Source organism: Siniperca chuatsi, linkage group LG16 (assembly GCF_020085105.1).
Source record: "Siniperca chuatsi isolate FFG_IHB_CAS linkage group LG16, ASM2008510v1, whole genome shotgun sequence".
Classification (NCBI taxonomy): Eukaryota; Metazoa; Chordata; class Actinopteri; order Centrarchiformes; family Sinipercidae; genus Siniperca; species Siniperca chuatsi.
This window is the reverse complement of record NC_058057.1, coordinates 20257868-20275139: the sequence shown is the minus strand read 5'-3', so window position 1 is coordinate 20275139 and position 17272 is coordinate 20257868. Positions and strand designations below refer to the sequence as shown.

General features: G+C 36.8%; 2 protein-coding genes across 11 annotated transcripts in view; one reads left to right on the top strand and one right to left on the bottom strand.

Moving 5' to 3' along the window:
* Positions 1 to 17272, bottom strand: part of LOC122863714 (disks large-associated protein 2-like) — a 111592-nt gene that overhangs the window by 17250 nt on the left and 77070 nt on the right. For 3 of the 7 annotated variants that reach the window (XM_044170456.1, XM_044170458.1, XM_044170462.1), the window contains exons 6-7: positions 11131 to 11175; positions 5742 to 5798 (exon numbers count right to left, since the gene is read on the bottom strand). In XM_044170456.1, coding sequence (XP_044026391.1) covers positions 5742 to 5798; positions 11131 to 11175 — 102 coding nt within the window. Of the gene's footprint in view, positions 1 to 5741; positions 5799 to 11130; positions 11176 to 11440; positions 16308 to 17272 lie in introns of those variants that run through there. The other 4 variants (XM_044170459.1, XM_044170461.1, XM_044170457.1 and 1 more) reach the window with 3 other exon arrangements.
* Positions 4291 to 17272, top strand: part of LOC122863715 (cytospin-A-like) — a 101530-nt gene continuing 88548 nt past the window's right edge. For 2 of the 4 annotated variants that reach the window (XM_044170468.1, XM_044170469.1), the window contains exons 1-2: positions 4806 to 5405; positions 5624 to 5840. The gene's annotated coding sequence lies outside the window, so the exon portion shown is untranslated. Of the gene's footprint in view, positions 4724 to 4805; positions 5406 to 5623; positions 5841 to 17272 lie in introns of those variants that run through there. The other 2 variants (XM_044170472.1, XM_044170471.1) reach the window with 2 other exon arrangements.

Here is a 17272-nt window from a genome sequence, read left to right as displayed (position 1 = left end):
CACACATTCTATTTTTACACGTTCTACCCATTTGACTCATTTTCAAAACTGAAAATGTTACAGATTGCTTGGTACCAGATACAAATTGAGTGACATAAACCTCTGCATTTCCCGTAAATTCAGGATCTGTATTCCTTGTGGTTAGGCTGCATTTCTCTGCCAATACAACACATTAAAATCACTAATTAGATTTTTGTCATAATTATCATGTGTAGGACAACCATCAACATGTTATAAGTCTATTTCCATGTCCACGGCTTTTCTATAACATGCTCACTTATCGGGTTTTTAAATATTTTTAACAAATAACAAATTAGCATGATCTGATTTGAATCTGAAAAATATGGTCATAAAATGTAGTAGTACTGTAGCAGTAAATGAAATGATATTAACATTAGCTTAAACTCTCACTTCCTCATAATCGTTTTAAAGACTTCCCTCCTGGTCCTCAGTTAAAATATATATTACATATACAGTACAGTATATTCATTCCGATATTTTATCTATAAAGTATGGCTGAGTTGCTCCCCCTGGCAGTTCAAATGAAAGTGATGAATTGAGTTTCTTGTATACTTAGGAGAGATGAAACACTGTACAGTAGGAAAAGCTAATGTGTCAATGAAAATCTTACAGTAAAGTTTGAACTTTTGTTGGCACTATAGTTGAAAACTCATGGGGTCACCAAACAACAAGGTTTCTCCCCTGGACAGCAAATACTGTGTGTTTACAACCAGTGAGTCAGGAGATGTAATTGTTTCAGAACTGCAAATTTGATACGAAAGGTCATATGGTCTCCCACATTCTCTTGATAGCAGGAATGTGCACTAAGTTGGTAAGAAACAAATAAACAATTGAACAGTCATACAACCTCCTTTACAGAAGTAGGCCTAATGAATGTGACTGTACTCCTCAATAGGGTAATGATAATTAGCCTAAATTAGCCTATCATCAGACGAGTTGAGTCATCGCTACACCACTCTTCTGCAGTTCATTGATATACTTTATGCTTGCTTAAATGGACTGACATTTGGAAACACATTTGTTGCCTTATACGCCTACATTTATGTGCTGGGCATAATTATACGATTATTTGCTTAGGTTAATGTTGTTTAGTGAAGGCATTTAATTTGCTGACTCCTCCTGGGCTGGCATATCATCACATAACAGGCGTCTGAGAGAATTGCCCTACTCAATCTGAAAAAAAAAAAAAAGACAAATCACAATGTCTTGCAATAACATTGACTGGACAGCAGATGTCCTCCTATAGACTGTACATAGTCCCCTTAAAGATCTGCCTGGGCAATGGTGGATTTTGTCAGTGGATTAAGATAAGGAATTTCACTACAACTGTTCAGGGTGTCTTCACATGTGTCTATGCCATTTGTGTATTAACATCCTTATATCTATTGTAGTTTATAATATCAGGATCTTAAACTGAAACAGCTGAGGGAAAAGGAAGAATCCATTGAGCAGGAATTGTACAGGGTAAAGGGTCAAAAGTATGTCTATTGAAGTTGATTTGAGCAGTGGTTGAATGTATCTCGGTACATTTACTCAAGCACCATACTTAGTATGGTACTTGTATTTGAGTATTACGATTTTATGTTTCTCTATATTTCTACTTGATTACATTTTAAAGGAAAATATTGTACTTTTTACTCTACGTCATTTATTTGACGGCTACAGTTACCAGTGAATTTGAAGATTTAGATTTTACATACAAAACCTATGATCATCTTAATTAATATATTGCAGGGTTATAGATTAAACTACCAAACATTTTCTAAAGTGGTTCAAAGGGAAGTTTTGCATCTTAACAAGCTACAATGCTGCTTACACAATTATAGAGCAGTAATAATAGTAATAATAGTGATCCAATGATATGTAATAATAAAAAACTCAGCAGGGCCATTCTGCTGGGCATTTCACTGATAATTATAGTGTACTACTACGTTTGTACAAATTTGAATTCAGGACCTTTATTTGAAACTGAGTATTTTAACATAGTGGCATTGCTACCTTTTAAGAGGTCTTCATCCACTACTGAATTTGGGATCTTCAACAGAAAGTGTTCTAGTGCAAATAGTCCCAGACAAAAATATATTAACATATATATATATATATATTAATAATAGACAAGTTAGCGAGCAAATGTACTGGAACAAATGTCAGACTACAGTGGCCAGTCACTGTGTACTATGTGACAAAGCTGCGACTGCGCTGAATAAAGGAACCTCTGCAATTGTCTTAACTTCTCCTACACAAGTGTCGGGCATGGACTGAGGAGTGTCTCGAGCTTCCAATAAGAATCTAATTCAAATCAGAGTCAAAAATCTTATTTAGTACAAATCTTGTGTTTGCCTCAAAGAAAAAAACCTTTCCCAATTCACTTTAACACTGTTTAAACAACAGATACTATGAATGGGGTTTACATGTCTGGGTCCAGGCAAGATATTGTAAAATTATGTTGCGATATTTCCAGAACAGTCACTGTCCTGAAGGTGGTGTGACTCATTAACAGCCAGGAAAGAACAGCCTAAAGCCTTAAAACGTTGTGGTAAAGAGTATCAGTTCCTTAGGATCAAAGTTTGAGGTATTTTGTCTAGACTTAACATTTTGCACTGACATTCAAAGTATTGAGACAGTACAACATCAATAAACGATAATGCCATGCAGTTACAAGACCTGTCCCACTCTCTCCACCTACACTCACAGTTTAAGCAGATGCTAAATGATGTTCAGCATACACTAGGAGCCCTTGAACACAATAAATCGCTAACTGAGAAGATGTAGAAAAGGCAAGTTGGGGAAAAATGTTTATCAACAGACTAAATTTGCAGAGCTACTGTACAGCACATTTTCCTTTTAAGTACTACAGCCTTAGTTGAAAGTTTGGCTAATATAGTCCAGGGAAGCATCCTGTCCTTTGTGTAGTCAGTTGTGCCTGGCTGTGTTTGAATTTGATTGTTTGGCTTAGCACTGCTGCACTGGGCAGTTCAGTAAACAGACCCACACACTGGAGGCGCAGCCAAGACTAAATGGATCTGAATGTCATGCTATAAAATTGCATTGCTGCTCTGCTTAAATGTATTTGTAGTATTAAAAGTAAACAGTTAGGACCTGAGTAGTTTATGCCTTCTAAATGTTTGACATATTGACATATCGTGAGCCCCATGCAGTTAGAAGCAGGCTATGTTCAATTTATCCTCATGTGATCTCCTTCCTGTCCTGACTATCCAGTCTAATTACTTTGTGTTAAACAATTAGTCTAATTTATCGATTGGTTGGAAGTTGGTAATTGACAACATTTTTGATAATCAATGAATAGTTTAAGTTAGGCTATATGAAGTACAAATGTCTAACATACTTTGGATCAAAATGTGAGGATTTGCAGCTTTTCTCTGTTTTATATCATTGTAAGTTGAATATATTTGAGCTTTGGACTGTCAGTTGGACAAAACAAGACATTTGAAGATGTCACCTTGGGCTCTGGGATCTTGTGATGTGTTATTTTTTAATCATTTTCTGATGTTTCATACACTACACAATGAAAGATTTTGAATCAATTACTCGAAAAAAAAAATATGGTCAGATTAATCCAAGGAAAATAAAACCATTATTCGGGGGTGGAAGTAACAAATTAGATTTACTCTCGTTACTGTTTTTTGAGCTGTAAACTAAATTATATGACTGTACTGTGGTGAAACAGTGCTGGTGTTAATACTGACATTCTTACCAAATTTATAAAAATCTGCATTTCATGGGTTGAAAATGGCTCAACACACCATCTACTGTTTTATATCACCCTGAACCTTGCAAGGCCAATGCTGACACAGAGTCGACCGTTTGGCACTAATTTACGTCATCACACGTGGACACGGAGAGTCTGACAGCAGCCGCTCATCATGGCTGGTTGGCTGTCTGTCGCTCACTCTGGTCAGTGTCTCCTTACCTGCCGCGACAACACGAGGCCACGCCCCCTACAGTGTTGCCCTGCAGTCCTCTGCTGCATTTTTAAAAAATATGCTGGGAGGGAGGGAGGCAGCTGGCAGAATTTGGGGGTGAAGTTACACTTTAAGTATTTTTTTATTTCAAAGATTGTACTTGGCTACTTTTCAAGTCGCATCCGTCCAAGAGTGAGAACAAAAGTCACATGATAAAGTCATAATGAACTGAATGTCCAGAGAGGTGACACTGGAAAACGCACATATTCCCTGGCCGAGTGTCAGATTTGGGGCTGGGCTTAGCAGTTTGTGAACAGTACAAAAAATGCACAACAATGCAATAAAATTAAGGATGGCGTCATTGTGGGTTATCTAAAGATTAGCATTACCTCTGCATAGGTTAAAAAAAAAGGTTAATGCACCACCCAGCGATCATGCTTAGTGACCCAAATCAAACACACCCACAATGTTGCATGATCAACAGGTGCATGCTCGGTCTAGCTAAAATACTAGATGCTAATATGTTAACGGTGGATCCTCCAGAAGTGACTGAGAAACATCTACTTTCGGAGCGGTGTGTGTGAGGTCTTTCTGCTGTTTTTGTCTGTTAATCCCGGTCACAGTTGTGACTGCGGAGCGCTCATTCGTCTTAAAACTGTTTTGGGAGTGGGACTAGAGAGTTGACTGGTTATATTATGCTTTGAGAATGAATGAGCAGAGAAGTTGAACCTAGAGCCGATTGTGGAGGACACAAGACTCACAGAATGCCGTTTAGACAGGTGAGCACAACAACAAACTCTGTTAATATGTTACAAATACACTCATATTTTCACGATATGTACATATGGCTAAATACACAGCTTCCGGTCAACCGGCGGTCTTTGGCGCTCGTGACCAACGTCAAGCCAACGGTTGCAGACAACAAAACGACGTTAGCGGTGCTGAAGAGTAGCGAGCACATCCATACAAGCGGTAATCAATATCAGCGACAAACAGAAGCTGCATTTTGTAATATTGGACGAAATACGAGTGTTTGGAACATACCGAGCTTAGAAATGGGCAGAGAAGTGCCGCTGGAGTGTTTTTTATGTATGTTTTGATATATTAACATTCTAACTGTAAAACCGTTAAAATCCGAAACGACGCAAATAACTGCGCAAAGTTAACATACGTTAGCGACAAACATAACCTGTGTATTTTAGCTCTATTTTGTAGTATTGTAGAAAACATCTGTTTGAAATGTACCGAGGTTATAGGAACGGACAGAGAAATGTTGCTGACGTGGTTTGAAAAGTTTTATGGACGTTTCGATAAATCTTTTTGGGACGGTTAAACTATCATAGGTATCCATTTTTAACATTGACTAGCTGCGAATCAAGTTGACAGGTACAACTGCCATCCTACCTCCACAAACGACTTTGATTTTCATAGCCACCTGTCAAGGGTGTCACCTCATACAGGGTGAGTGTTTCATTTTCACAGCATAGGTTTTCGGAATAGCCCATTTTCAGTTCATTTTTGAAGGAGGCAATATGAAAAGAAAAGTGAAACGTTAAAAATGCATAAACAAAAGCCTTTGTGAAAAAAGCCCTTGCATTAACATTAGCTTATTAAAGTTGTATAGCCCAACTATTTATCAGGATTCATTTGATATACTTTCTTTATTTCTTTTTTGTTAGCACAAATAGCAGGACCCCCTTAGCTACACCCATGGATGTATGACTGCAACTGAAACGTAGTTTGCAAAGATAAGTGCTAGTATGGAGGAAGGGAGAAGAGATGGAGACAGACTGGTACCTGGAGGTGGCTGAGCACGGTCCACACTGCAGGAAGTAGGGAGACGAAACTGAATCCCTGCAAGGAGCAAGCAACACCAGTTAGAAAGGACAGATGCAGGTATTGAACACACTAATGCACACCTACAGAAAATACCTACCACAACTAACTCCAAGAGGTCTAAAGCTCATTAAAAATATTTACAGGGTTTTTTTCCTTTGCTTATCCAGTTAAGTCGGTCAGTAACAGGCAAGGAGAGAGAGAAACACGGATATGCTCAATTTACAGTGTTTAGAAATGGGTCATGTTGAATGTGCACAGCTGACTGCATTTGGAGAAAGAGCATTTGGACTATAATGATTTCATATGAGTGAGTTACATTTACAGTCCTACTGTAACAAATACTGCTTGACCACATAAAGAAAAAAAATCAGGGGAAATACTGATTTCTGGGTACCACACATTATCCAGCATTTGCTGTGTTTCTGTCTCAAAATGCAGATGGGCAATGCTCATAGGCAACAGTTCTTCAGGAGGTACCTCAACTTTGTTTAAGTGTCTGATAACAAGGTTCTTAATGCCAGGGACATTTGTATATGTATTTGTCTAGGCTTTGTACTTGATCCCATTTGCCTCTGTTGCAGCTGCCAGTATTGTCCAAAAATGTCTTATTGCATTATAAAACCAACAACAGGCTCACAATAAAAACAAATGGCAAAAGATGATCCAAAGTGGACCAAACTATATTGTCATTAGCAAAAATAAAGGCTAAAACCTTTTGAAGAATCAATGTTTGTCAAGTTTGTCAGGAATTTTGCCCATCTGCATTGCCCTAATATGTTGACCATGTAACATGATCTGAAGATCAGTCTCTACTTATCAGGCTTGGCTCAATTGGTAAGCCAGTAATACACTAAAACATACAGCATAAAATAACATACCTCAACTGAATCTGAAAACAGACAACTACACCTTTTATCATATATTATCTATCTATCTATCTATCTATCTATCTATCTATCTATCTATCTATCTATCTATCTATCTATCTATCTAACTATCTAACTATATATATATATATATATATATATATGTGTGTATATATATGTATGTATATATATATATATATATATATATATATATATATATATATATATATATATATATATATATATATATATATATATATGACACAAAGCACAAATCATTAAAACATAAATATGAAAATAAAGTAACATTTTAAAATTCAGGATTTAATAGAACCTATTTAAATTATTCCAATTAACAGTTATAAATGGCGAGATTGTTAATTTTTTCCCGATCTTTGGATATTAGACAAAACAAAAAAACTAAATTGAACTTGGTTTATTAGCAGCACAGTGAGTCTCTTGAGAGAAGCACAGAACATTGCAGTTTTTGGAGTATAAGGCCAACAAAAAACGTCATGTACAGACAAAGACTTGAGAAGAAAAGACGAACATTATAATCAACTACTGAATTAGCCAATCCACAAGTGTAGGAAAATGCCACAAACATGAGCTTGAATTGGAAAATTTCAGTCTCTGTCAAGTGGCATTTTTGTAGAGCTAACAAATAAGGTTTAGGCAGTAAGGAAAAAACAGAAAAGCAGACAAAATGTTCTGAGAATCCCAGACAAAGAATGTTTTTTTTTTTTTAACTGAAAGCAAGACAGTCTATTTTTCTCTCTTTTTTTAATTTCTGGACTGCCTCTGGTGATGCAACAATATAGTATATTGAAAAGCGTTGCATGCTGTACTGCAGCATGTGGAGCTTCTTGAAGTTTCACTTTTTATATTCCCATTTTCCAAATGTTATACTGAATGTGTATGACCACCCCACTTAATATCTCTCACCAGTTTACTGCATTTAAATCCCTGTGTATTTTGTTGCATGAGCTTAAGCCATACTTTACATGAAGTGCAAGTACACGGCTGTACTTATATATTTACAATATGGGTAATTACTTAAAAATGAAATTGCAATCACTTATTGTGTTCACACATTGCCGTTTACAGCTGACAATCCAGATTGATTACGTAGGTACTATTAAAAACTATGGTACTTACATGGACTTTATGTAAAGTGTGACCTCATATCATTTCATAATAGTTTTGGTGCAGAGAATATGTAACAGACCTTCACTCTCGTGCTTTTTCAACAAAGCCCCTCAAACCTTTTGCTCCTTTGTGGTCAACACTTAAATTTCAGAAAAGTTCTCACAGCGTCTCCTCTCCGTCCGACTCCCTCCATTTGTGCCAGAGCCCGTTCTTGCCATAGTTGTGGACTCAGACTGGCAAAGAGGCTGGTGATATGCTGTTCTTACTCAGATCAGGGTAGATTGTGGCTTAATGGCGTGCAATGACTGACGAGCTGCGTACATGAGCATGGGGGCTGAAGATGTAACGAAGTGAATGTGAACTCTCTCAGATCTTAATGTAACGCTATGTTTTGTTTGACTCTAGACTGTATTAACCATGGAAACGTTGTTACTATCTAGTTTCATTCCATTTTAGCAAGGGCACAGAAAAAAACATGTATTTCTTTTATCTGAGTAATTATATTGCAAAATCATTGTAGTCCAAAGCCTAAAAATGACAGCTTTAACTAGTTGCAGTATAATCATTATCTCTCTCTTTAACAATTTGCTGTACTGGCTGTCTGAACAGTGGGTGCATAGTGTATATGGACAAACAAGTTGAAAGCATTACTTCTATTTTACATAATTGCATAAATGTAGCATGTAGCCTACTCCAACTTGAAGCCATGTAGTTTGTTTATTGCTATGTAAAAATAACTGAGAAAGAACGTATACACTAGATGATTACTGTACATATTACACTGCATTGGTAAAAATGTAAAGTATTAAGGACAAAGTAAATTTTAATTTACTACAGAAATAGTCTTAAATAGCCTTTTATTTTGAAAATCTTTTGTTCAAAGAAATCCCTCCTGTAAATTAGTATTTTCCTGCTCATCTAAATGTGTGCATAAAAGACACATATTGCCACTGGCAAAATAAATGTGTTTAATAAAAAGAACTGTGTGCTTTGCAAAAAAGAGCATTGACTAAGAGGTATTTATTAATTTTTTTCTGTCAATATTGCTATACCTGACCCAACCATTCTGAAGATATTTCCCTGGCCTAGGACTGAGGTTGAGTATGGCAGTGGTGGTTTGCGAAGATGGATGAGTGAATGGATCAATGAATGAATGGATTGACGATTTGACATAGGACGACTAGCAGGACTTTAGGGTGTGTATAGGTCAGTAATTCCAGCTGATTCTGCTGGATTTGCACAATTTAAAAAGAAGGTTTGTGTAGCCCTTTTTTTAAGAGCTATACAATAAAACAAGCATGTTGTTCATAGCCACATACATATATACATACAGTGGTGATGCCCCCATGGATGCAAGGTGGATTAACCTTTTTTATGTATGATATATCACAACAAACCAATACAAATCAATGGCAGTATCATTTCATCATACTCTCTTTTCATTGCCTTTGCCCCAGTGATGAGGTAGTGGTTAGTGTCCCAAATACATCCGCGAAAAAGTTAACCCTCTCCAGCCTTCACAGATTAAAAAAAAAAAAAAAAAAGTTAAAGTAACTTAAAAAAAAAGCCCCACTAGCAGCCCCACAGAAGCTGTAAAGTTCATTGTACCCTATAATCACAAGTGTTGGACAAAACAAAGAACATATTGACCGTTTTGCTATTGTTACAGCTTTACCAGTAGTACAGGTTAAAAAGATAAGTTTTTCTTGAATGTGGCACTACAAGAAAAACTAATACTAATTTTAAAAAGTTAAAATTATTAAACAAGGAGATTCCCTCTTGAAAAATTGAATCTACTGAGCAAATTTGAGTGTAAGCTGCCTGTTAGATTAAAATATTTTGTGTTTGCACAGTTCATTCAATTGTGGAGTGTGCATGTGCTCAGACAATTTCAAGCAAATCTGCTCATTCCAGGTGTACACATGGAAACTTTGGCCTGATGGTGGCACTAGAGGAAAGGTCATGGGTTCACCAAAAACTTTAGGATTCATCCTTTGGGGATGTGAATCTCAACAAATCTTTAATATGTTGCTTTAAACTAAGGTATTGGACAGACAAAACAACTGACCGACCATTGGATATCACCATTCATGGGCTCTGCTGCTAGTGGGGCTATTAAATTGGGTTTGCTACAGTACAGCAGTGGCAGCTGAACTTTGCCACCAAATTTAAACATTTCATTAGACCCTTTTTAAATATAATTTTAGCCCACACAAAGCAATGTAGTTTGTGAGAAGATTGAATTTAAGACAAGCTGTGTAAGACCTCTCATGGAACCAATAACTGCCATATATAATACTTTACCTACTCAATATATCTGACTACAAGTATAATACTATATGTAGGATTTTGCGTAGACTGCATGAAAAGTTTCACTTTTCAATGACTTTAAACATAGAGATAACACTTTCCAGTATGCCAGAATCTGCAACCATGTGATAATTTTGAATATTAAATCCATCACACGCCACCTTTTTAAAATTAAGTTTGAGTATTATTAGTACCTATCCTTCCCTTAAAACTGTTAGAAGAGTAAACTGAATCAGTGTCAAAACCACAACTACTAAAAGCAACTGACTTACACAGATCAGAAAAGGTCTTTTTATACATGAACAACTGTAGCTTGTCTACAATTTGAGTATGAAAACTCTTTTGATATCAACTAAATGCAGCATTGATTTGTGCTGGTTTGTAGAACAAAGCTGTTATGTTGGTCATAACCTGCCTTGCTGCGTGCCAGGACAATTAAATTAAAGACACACTACTGTGTGCTGATTTTATTCCCCTCTGTTCGCTTAAAGAAAATGTCTACAATGGTTAAAGCAAGAGGGTGAATCACTGCTAATACCAATGAATTTGAACAGAACTGTAATATTAAAACATAACAAATAAAAATAAACCAAATAAATAATTTAATGGATTGTGTAAAAGGCTTCATGCACATCTCAGTTAAGGTATGTTCCAATTGTGCAGAAGAGATTTTAAGTGGAACTGTTATGTCTCACTCTGTTCAAATGCAGTAGCTATTGTACAAAAATTCCAGTGTGCTAACACAAGGCCAACATGTAGGACAGTAGTCAGCAGTTTTGTTAGCTTTGTTGATTTGGTTTGTTGAACTTTATCCAGTACTAGTACATAATCTGGAAAATTCCACTGGATTCAATGTGGAAAGAGATGAAAACATTTAAATGTATTATACATACTTAGTGAGTATGACGGCATTTTCAACTTATGATATATCTTATTTTAGTGAAAAATGTTAATGAGTGAGACAAAATGTATGAAAAACTGTATTAACAACATATAAAAAAAGAGATAAAGCGTTTCCCTACCAGACCTACCGTACTCTCTACGCCCCCCAGCTAAGCTACGGGCGCCTAAAATGGGGGGGGGGGAAAGGAAAAGAAAACAAACAAACAAAAACAAAAGGTGATAGCTTAGTAGAAAAGCAGTGCATATTGAGAGGGTCAACGTAAAAGACACTGTGCCTGGCCCATGCTGTGTATTCGTGGTGTGTTAAAGTGTGTAGACTACTCACTATGGTCACAAAAATGACTATGCTATGAATCAGTTTCATCTTTTGATGCCATTGTAAAGCTATGACCCCCATTTTGCCATTTAAATTAACATAAACATCAAACATTTTAATCCATTGTTTTATATCAATTTATGAAAAATACATAAGGCCAATAAAAGTTGTAAATGAAAATTCACAAGAAACACCACAATAATCAAAAAGAAAACAAAAGTATCACATACTGGTTTCATTCTTTAACAAAATAAGCAAAAGCTAACAAATGCAGGCTAAAGGTTTTCAAAAGGATGTTTTTATAAGTTTGACAAAATCTGATTCACTAAACAATGCAGTCTGAGATCCCTGAAAATTGCAACATGATTGATGCAAAACAGAGTAGCATGTTTTCTCCAAGAAACCTTGAATAAATGCAGGAAGAGAACACGGGGGTAGAAAAGGATTTATATTCAAGCAGTGTTACAGGTTCAGGTGAGATCAGTTTCAATCCAAAAACCTTTGTCCTAATAGCTGGACGTCACAGAGTTGGCACAGTTGTTGCATCAGATCTCTGGATGACAACAAAATGTAAACAAAAACTGATGGGGTAATTGACTACATACTGTAACATATTAGATAGACGATTCAGAATTTCTTACAAATAATTATATACTTCATTACACAAAATATGGTTGCATGGTTAGAAAATAATTGTAAATACCCTTTGTCTATTTCGTCTTCAGTCTCTGTTAAATGTACATATTTCATGTATATATTTTTAAAATAATATTTAGATCAATATCTGTATTTTTGCTACATTTCAACTTGTTTTAAGGAAAGGGTCATTTCTTTGGGCTAAATGATGAAATGATAATGAAACACTGGATTAAACCTATTTATAGCATGGGTGAGTTCCCTGGTATCAATCAATCACCAGTTAGCAGTTCAATTGGATATAAATTTAGAAGAATGTTAAGCATTTGTACAGCATTTCCAATTATATTATCACAGGCTTTGTTTTCTAATTTTGCTGTTGTGCGTAAATAGATTGTCAACGTGTGATGCACTTATGATTGTTCATTTCTTATGATGTTACAAAGCACACGGACGCTACTACTAAGCAGGAATCTCACCAACAAAGTCTTTGATTCTAGTACACATATGAGCTAAAACTGGTGAAATGTGAATGGAACAACTGTTTTGCAGGAAACACTAAAACAACCTTTAGTGTGGCTCATGCAGAAATAACTAAATAAAATATATATTTATATATATATTGTTTTTTTTTTAAAGAGCCACCAATATTTTCTGAAAACATCATTCCATTCCCAGCATTGATGACTTGCATGGAGGCATAACATAAACACCTAATATCTATAACCGCAAATATTTAGATGACGTATAAATACAACAAAGGACTTGCATAGAATGAATGAATGTAGATTGGAGACATCATGATTGGCCAGTCTTCAGCACCGTTTAAATTAGTTTGCATTCCCCAAATAATGGGAAAATATATAAGTAAGGAATGCCACTGCAATCCCTCTCAATCATTCAAAAAGCAAAAATATGAATACAAGCCTTTCCAAAGTTTTTTTTAAATATAATGTGTATATATGTATATATTAAAATGGTTATAGACCAAAAGTTGTCACAGTCATATGCCTTTCACTGAAATAATTTATGATTTATGCTAACCCTGCCTTCAGCCGGTTTGTAATGAACAACTCAAAATTCTTTTGTTTGGGTTTATAACAACAATAAATAGGCTATAAGCTTTTATAAATTCTTATTCTGTATTGCAAATAGTTGAGAATGGCAACAATACATTTTAACTTATTCTTTACCTATTATCCTTTGTAGCAAAACATGAAATTTCGAGTTATGGAGTTGCTGCTAAAAATTTCCAGAAAAACATGCCTTAATATAGTGTTCCTTTTGTAACACATATTAGATTATGAAGGCAAATGAATATTTTAGCTGGGCATTTAAGCTCAGGTTTAACGAGTTACTGTAACAGGTATGTGGGGTGGAGCTACTGCAATAACTCAAAAGGAAATGTCTGCCTTTTTTTCTTTTGTGGCTTCAACTTTAATTTTGATCTTACTTCTAGTACAACCTTTGTATAAGTATCATCTTTTCAAAATGCCACTTTTTCTGCAAGTATTGTCTTTTGGTCGTGCAAAGGGGGAAGAAGATCCACTCTCCTTATAAAGTGAGAGATGATGCCTCTCTTTAAGTCCTTTTTTTGAAAGGTTCACATTTCAGTCAGGGGTCTGATACATACAGGCTTCCATGGTCCTGTGCTGCAGTGGTCGTCCAAAGATAAGTGCTGTCAAGCTTGGAGTTGTTTGTTGTTGGCCTCAGTTCCATGGGCCTCAGTATTGACTTTGGTACGCCATGTTGATACAGTGGGACAATGGAGTAGATGAGTGGTTGAGGGGAATGCCAGTGGCAAATGAGCAACTATTTTTTTATGAGTAACAGACAAAATGAGCAATTAGCCAAATATAGCAGATGATTCAGGGCTCCTACCCATTAAGGTTTGACAGGAGCCCAGCTAAGCCATCACTAGTGAGGCGGTATATGTACATTCAGTGGTACTATACTGCACCTCTGGGGACATGTTGGAGAGGTAGAGGCCCTCAGCGGTTCTGATTGTCTACTTATAAGGACCAATGTTTCTCTGTTATCTTTCAGCAGTGATGAACCACTCCCGCATGAAAAACTCCACCATTACTAGAGAAATGTGGCATTTAAAAAAGGTGAATATGGTAGAATTTAGTCCAAATCTCTGAACATAATTTACCAAAACAATAAATCCAATTTAGTATTTGTTGGACACTTTCCCCTAAAATAAAAATGAATGGATAGGTAAGAAACTTAACCAAACATTTAAGAACCTCCAGTCACCACTGCACAAAAAACAATAGGCAATACACTGGTAGGAACTATCAACTTCATTATGAGGTGCACAAACAGCTGGATAATGAACATGATGAAATAAATGGAGACAGACCTCGAAGACTGGAAAAAGTGCTGTGTTTGGTTTAGAACCACAATTACTACTATACCCCCTCTCAGCGCTGTCAGAAACCGGTATGTTTATAACTGCAAACAGTACAAGTACAAGTTTGTCTATATACAAAATGGTACATTTATATACATATAGAGTTTGAACATGAATGCAGTTTGTGCAGGAATTAACTAAAGCCAATACATTCATACTTCATGATCACTGGGAATCTCCCTTTCTGTTTTCCTCTCCATGAATCATGAATTCATCGTAAACAATTTTAGCCAGGGACTAAGTCCACAAAGCCTTGAGACAGTGTCATCCATACAGTATTCCAGAGAATTAGGCTTTTACAAATGTTATAGGGATTATTATAAGTTGTTGTCAGCACTATCTACTGTTTATTAAATGATTACAGTTACTTCTTTACGCTGTATGGTTCGCCATTGAGAAAAATTTTGTAAGGTGGAAATTTTCTAAATGCCCATTTCAACTGGAACTGGCTACAAAATGGATGAAGGCCATGGCAAGGGAATGCTTTGATTTAAATAACTAATAAGTAAATCATATATCAATATATTCATAAATGTATTCATCTTTGATGGATTGATTTAAAAAAACTAGGGTTTATAAAGTTATTCACAGTATTTTTTCAGTATACTCAGGTGCTTAAGAGAATGTTTCTACATGAAGAGAAACTGGAATGAACATGAGCTATTCAGATTCATTTGCAGAAGCAGACCAACTTATGCCTCACCTCACAATAGCTGATTAATGAGTTTTATCATTAAATGACCCTCAGATTTCCAATTTACTTACTGAATTAACTTTTTCTCTGAAGGTTGGGTATTTAAGACAGCGGAGGGAAGATGATGCTGCACTTGTTGGCACTTGAGGATCAGAACATCAGCCGCATTCTCTCTCTCACATTCTTGTCACCTCATTCAGGTGTAAAACAAAATCATTCTCTTATTCCATGGCTAAGCAAGACACTTGTTAAAAGATTGCTTGAACAACATTGTAACCTGTTCAAGAGATGACAGACTCTGTGTCTGTATAGAGTAAAGGGACTTCTAACAACAGCACTGCCCTGCCTTTCTTGGTAAATGTCAGGTTTTTACCCTGGCTTCCTCATCTCATTTTACAGTATGCGTAGAATGGGAATGATTAGAATGACATAGACAGATATGACATGGGTCCACTGGTGTACTTCCTGCTCCACAGTTCTAGACTGGCGCTTCTGTGACCACCTGTGTGGCCACCTATGTCTGGCTGCTTATGAGCCTTTTGCTTTTTGTTGATCTCCCATGGGAAGTCCTCTATTGGAAGTGGGCTGGCAGGGCTGCCTGACCCCTCTGGCGTGCTCTCAGGGGTTCCCTCTATAATTTCAATTCGGGGTGGGTCCATGAAATCCATAATGCTGAATGGTGCTGGCTCTGGTTGGCACATCACTGACTTGTCCTCTGTATTCTGTCGAACGGACCAACTTGAGCCTGCTTGAATTCCTATGGACACTCTGTCATCTGTTTGTGTGGTGCTGTCGCTGCAAGGCTCCCGGCACAAAGTCCACATGTTGTAGCACTGAGTAAAGTTGAAGAAGTTGCTGTTGAAAGTCTTTAATTCCCCACAGACATCTCTACGCAGCTCCGCCAGCTCATAGCGCATTGCCGATATTTCATCCTTCCACTGCATGTTGAAGGCAGCAACCATGTTAGCAGACTCTTTAAAGGCCTGAATGGCCTGAGGGACCGGCGGCTCAGAAGTAGCTATAGGTGAGGCAGAAGGGACCCTGTATGAAGGTGGGGATGCCGGTGGAACAGAGATTGCTGTTACGGTGGAGCTAGTACTGTGGTGGCTGCGAGCTGCAGCAGTCTCTCTCTCCAGCCTCTCCAGCTCTGCATAGGCAGAGGAGCTAGCACCGTCATCATCCTCTATCATGTCGTCATTTAGTAAAGAGGTTCCATCCACAACATCATATCCCTCTGGAAGAAAAATTTGAATATGCAAACAGAAGGACATTCAAAGTGAAAGGAACAGCTGGAGTGTGATTTGATTTGGATTCTGAACTAGAAAATAAACACATATCTATGGAAAACATACAGTATGTGAGTGGCAAGTAATTCCAAAGACAGAAGATCAGACCCAATGATTTCCCATTTGGTTCTAAAGATTAAAGGGTTAAATCAGGGATGAGCACCCACCATAGGCTGGTGTGCTGTTAAAATGTGACTATGTCGGCACCAAAGTTGTATAAAACCAAGAAGTAACTGAGTAGTGTCATAAAATCACAAAATTACAATTGTGAAGCAACCATCTGTCCATTTTTGATCAATGTATATGTATATTGTTAGTGGAATTCATAACGACATGTTTTTGGAAGTTGCACATCAGTAAAAGTTTCGGATAAATGCCTTTAATATGTTTACTTGAACTTTCTAGTGTTGAAGTATGGGTTTTTATGAAAAATGGCGTAGAGGATCAGCTCCAAGTAATAGAGCTACTTCCTGCCAAAGCTGGTACAGAATATGCAGCACTTTTTTTGGAAATGGGTTCTGAATGCCTTAACTAAGACAATAATGATTGTCATTAAACTCACATACTGTAGGCTTTTCACAATGTTTTTACACTGCCTTCTCAGTCATCTCAAGGCTTCTTTCCATCTTTTCACTGCACAGCACAGCAAAGAGTGGAATTAAACAAGAAATACATCAATCATTATCAAATCATGAATCCATTTTCTGGGAACCCTTTTCTTAAAACATATCAAAATGTTTCTGAGTGACTTGAAATTTGTGCCATTTTGTGCAAAAGAAAAGATGTAAAGGGAGTAGAAGAATCACAACCCACTGGGCCAAGAAGCAGATATGAACCCTATTGAACATATCAGGTCCAAGGTGGCTGATTAGACCATGTGGAGTAAGTAACCCAGTGAGGGGAGGGATCACTC